The following is a 4,246-nucleotide window of genomic DNA, read 5'->3' as shown; positions in this document are numbered from 1 at the left end:
GCATCGCCTCGTACCGAAAAGACAACCTCCGTCTCCTTCCTCCCACAGTCATCGCCTCCTCCCTTCCCCTTCCTACCGCTAGAGACCAGTAGAGCCTCGAAACTGGTTGATGATGGCGGCAATGGGGTGGTCTCTACTCCGGTAGCCTTCGGCGACAAAATGCGATCTATGGGCAATGAGTTGAGGCAGCAGGTACGTCTGTGCAATGGTGGTGATGGTGTTCTCGACTGGGGCGGGGCTCTCTCGAGACATGGCGTCGGTGGCCGCGATCGCATTTGCAGGTACGCGAGCGGCTTCAACATATCAACGAGGAGGTTCTCCGCTCAGGCACATGGAGTCCCAATGGGATGGAGGGTATTGGACATTTAGATCTGGCAGCATCGATGAGTATGTTTTATTGACTGATTATGCCACCACAGGGAAGGACGGTGGAGCCTGAGGATGGCGCAGGATTGTCGGAGCATCCTGAAATTGGATTTTGGTCGTATAGGTGACATTCCTCCCTCGTCAATCTTTGTCACATGTGCAACGACCACCTTCGTTGTTTGGACCCTTCGGTGGCGACCTGTTTTTATTGCGGCTCGAATACCTAGTTGTGCGGGCATGATCTTCACCGTGGCATCTAAAGTCAAGATTGTGCTACGCATGTAGCTGCTGGGATTGCCAAAGTGGTGGCAACATCATATGATGACTTTGATTTAATGGTGCTTCTCGAGTAACCGGTGTCAAGCTTTGGAGTGAAAGCCTTAGGCCTGACCCTAGTTGCTTATACCTAGATATGGTGGCGTTTTTGTGTCGTTGCCTTCTTGAAAACATTGCTTCGATTTGCTTTGACTCCATCTCCAATGTGAGGCCTAGGATCTGACCTTTGATGGTTGGATCCCGCGACAGCGGTGCTTGAGCGTCGTTCTCGTTTTGGAGGTGTTGCTGCTGAATAACATTTCTTGTTATTCTCGTGATGTTAAGATAAGGTTGGTGCCGATGGTCGTTGTTGTGGTTCATCGATCGCTTCAGAGTTTTTTCTTTCTACTCCGCGTAGGCATAGATTTGGTCTTGTATGACTTTGCTCTGTGCCGATGTGATTCTCTATGTTTGTGTTGATGTTAGATGTGTGCATCCTAATCATGAAGTGATCAGGTATGGTTTTTTTTAAAATATCAGTACAGACACAAGCGCTCATATACACGCGCATACACTCACCCCTATGAACGCACACACACACACCCTATCCCTATGAGCACCTCCGAAAGACTGAGCCGACATATCATCTTGAGATTTATGAAGTCACCGTAGGCGCCTCGTCGTCGACGGGAACGTCTCCTCCCACTGAATGCGCATCGCCGGAAATCCTGAAATAAATCTAGGAATAAATGCGTGCATCAGAATTTGAACCCTGGTGGGCTAGGGATACCACAGTCTCTCTAACCATCCAACCACAGGTTGGTTCGCGAAGTGATCAGGTATGTGCTAATTGTGTTTGTATCCCTTGATACTTCATCGTGAATAAATAAAAACTACTCCCTCCGTAAACTATTATAAGAGTGTTTAGATCACTACTTTAGTAATCTAAACGCTCTTATATTAGTTTACAGAGGGAGTACTTTTTATCGGAATAAAAATGCATCGTCTCGTCCCCAAAAGTTGGGATGAAATTAACTGCATCTGCTTGAAGTGTGCAGCGATCTCCTGTAAATATTTGCAAAATAAGTTGACACCGCTACCAAATCTTGCTTTTGGAAGAATGTTTGTTAGTTGGAACTTCCAGGTAGCTTCTCTTGCATTTTGCAAGTATCACATTTTGCAACAAAGAAATATGTATCACATTTGGCAACAAAGAATTATTAAAAGGAGAAATGTACTCATGTACCCACTCTCATGGGCACGCATCTTCCAACCTCAGATGCTGCGTCAGTTTGTACAAATGTCGCACCGCTCATTTTGTATTTTTGTGCACCAGAGCGGCACGCCGATCTCTATATAACGAAGCAACGATTTGGTTCTCCATGTAGATTCATCCACCAACCCCAAACGTAGGGAAGCACAACTGCACAAGCACACTGCACCATGGCGCTCACCGTCAAGAGCACCGACGACCACGCTCTGCTCAACGCCGAGCACGAGCTCTGGACGACCACATTCTCCTACATCAAGTCCATGGCTCTCAAGTCCGCCCTCGACCTCCGCCTAGCGGACGCCATCCACCACCACGGCGGCGCCGCCACCCTCCCCCAGATAGCCGCCAGGGTCACGGTGCACCCCTCCAAGATCCCCTGCCTGCGCCGCCTCATGCGCACGCTCACCGTCTCGGGCGTCTTCAGCGTAGTCCAGCAGCAGGACGTCGTCGACCTGGCTGCCCCCGTGAGCAACGGCACCTGCAACGGCGCCGTCGCCGCCGAGCCCTTGTACGCCCTCACACCGGTGTCCCGCCTCCTCATCGGCTCGCGGAACCTGGTCTCGATCATCACCATGCTCCTCAGCCCCAACTTCGTCACCTCATTCCTGGGGATCGGCGCGTGGTTCGGGCACGCGCTGCCGGACCCGTGCCTCTTCACGCAGGCGCACGGCGAGGCCCTGTGGACGATGGCCGACCGCGACGCCACCTTCGACGCGCTCATCAACGACGGGATGGTCTCGGACAGCAGCTTCATCATGGACATCGCCATCAGGGAGTGCGGAGAGGTCTTCCAGGGGATAGGCTCCCTGATGGACGTCGGGGGCGGCCTCGGCGCCGCGGCCCAGGCCATCTCCAAGGCGTTCCCAAGTCTGGAATGCACCGTGATGGACCTCGACCACGTCGTCGCCAAGGCTCCGGCTGGCACCAACATGAAGTACGTCGTCGGCGACATGTTCGAGAGCGTTCCGCCTGCAGACACTGTGTTCCTCAAGGTACGTATTTTTTTTTTATCACAAGGCTCAAAGTACGTTGTACGTACGCCGAACGAACCGTCGTAGTCTATCGTACCAGCGTGGGGCCTAAAGCTACAGGACTTCGATGGATCTAGCTCGAAGCTAAAAATACACACCTGAATTCGACACTGAGAAAATGACACACGACCCTGAAAGCTCTACCTTCTCAGCACTCACTCCGTTCCACTTTACCTGACACGCACGTAGTTCCAGCATGTGTAAGCTCTGACTATCGAAATACTACGGTAGATTGGAAACGTTGAGCTTAAATTCTCAAATAAACATAGTAGCATTAGACTTTCTCATTCATGAAAGATAATTCATAACCATGTAAGTTATTTTTAGAAAATTACCAGCATACTTACATATAAATAAATATCCAAAAATGTATCTTGAAGATGGCCTCCATTTTTAGAACGGAATGAATAATATATAAGTCATTGAGCGAGCCATGTAGCTAGTTTGTAAATGGTCGATATACCCACAAGTATTAGTTTTCGAGCTTTTGCTTAATGTATGTCATTTTTACAGTGGGTACTACATGACTGGGGACATGAGGACTGTGTCAAGATACTAAAGAACTGCAAGAAATCTATCCCTCCAAGAGAGAAAGGAGGAAAGGTAATAATCATCGATATAGTGATCGGAGCCGGACCCTCACCCTTAAAGCACCGGGAGCTGCAGTCTATCTTCGACCTCTACATGATGATTGTCGATGGGATTGAACGAGATGAGCAAGAGTGGGAAAAGATTTTCATGGAAGCTGGGTTTAGTGGCTACAAGATAATACCGGTTCTAGGTTTCAGGTCAATCATCGAGGTGTACCCGTAAAAGTTGTTTTGTGAGTACCTGTGCAGACATGCATGCTCATGAAAAACGGAAGAAGGGTCTGGCTGGTTAGGCCCGAGTTTCGGGTAAAAGTATGATTCTATGTTTTATGTAGCTGTTAATATCATGTATGAAATCCCTAAAATGGCAAAAGACACAAATTTGACCTCAGAGCGAAACTATTTATTTTTCACCCGTAAAAAAAAAGAGCGAAACTATTTCACAAACTAAACTGTTTTTAAAAGTAATTCACCCAGTTGGCCCCTAATGTGCAGCGCCTAACACTCAGGCACCATACCTGTGCAGCGTCTAACTGTAAGGAGTTACACTACATTATGCAACGCCTAGCTGTAAGGATTTGTACAGTAGAGTGCAGCGCCTTCTTGTCGGGCGTTGTACAAAAAGGTCGGCGATATGAAATATTTTTAAAAACAGTTTAGTTTGTGAAATACTTTTGGCCTGAGGTCAAATTTGTCAATTTTGAAGTTGTTAGAACAAAGGAAATGAGCGG

At 48.4% G+C, this 4,246-nt stretch overlaps 1 protein-coding gene across 1 annotated transcript; it reads left to right on the top strand.

Moving 5' to 3' along the window:
* Window positions 1–1,878: 1,878 nt before the first annotated feature.
* Window positions 1,879–3,906, top strand: LOC123096128 (O-methyltransferase ZRP4). The gene is made up of 2 exons (XM_044517754.1): window positions 1,879–2,886; window positions 3,439–3,906. Exons 1-2 carry the CDS (start codon window positions 2,065–2,067, stop codon window positions 3,736–3,738), a joined length of 1,122 nt encoding a protein of 373 aa, XP_044373689.1. The 5' UTR covers window positions 1,879–2,064; the 3' UTR covers window positions 3,739–3,906.
* Window positions 3,907–4,246: the final 340 nt, after the last annotated feature.

The sequence above is a fragment of the Triticum aestivum genome, chromosome 1B (assembly GCF_018294505.1).
Source record: "Triticum aestivum cultivar Chinese Spring chromosome 1B, IWGSC CS RefSeq v2.1, whole genome shotgun sequence".
In the NCBI taxonomy this organism is placed as follows: domain Eukaryota; kingdom Viridiplantae; phylum Streptophyta; class Magnoliopsida; order Poales; family Poaceae; genus Triticum; species Triticum aestivum.
Note: the sequence above shows the minus strand (reverse complement) of the source record. Positions and strands in the feature narration are given on the sequence as shown.

Bases quoted from the DNA above. Each gene is read 5' to 3' on its own strand.
- LOC123096128 (XM_044517754.1), top strand. From the start codon at position 2,065: ATGGCGCTCACCGTCAAGAGCACCGACGACCACGCTCTGCTCAACGCC. The intron at 2,887-3,438 runs GTACGTATTTTT...TCATTTTTACAG, and splicing joins CAGACACTGTGTTCCTCAAG to TGGGTACTACATGACTGGGG.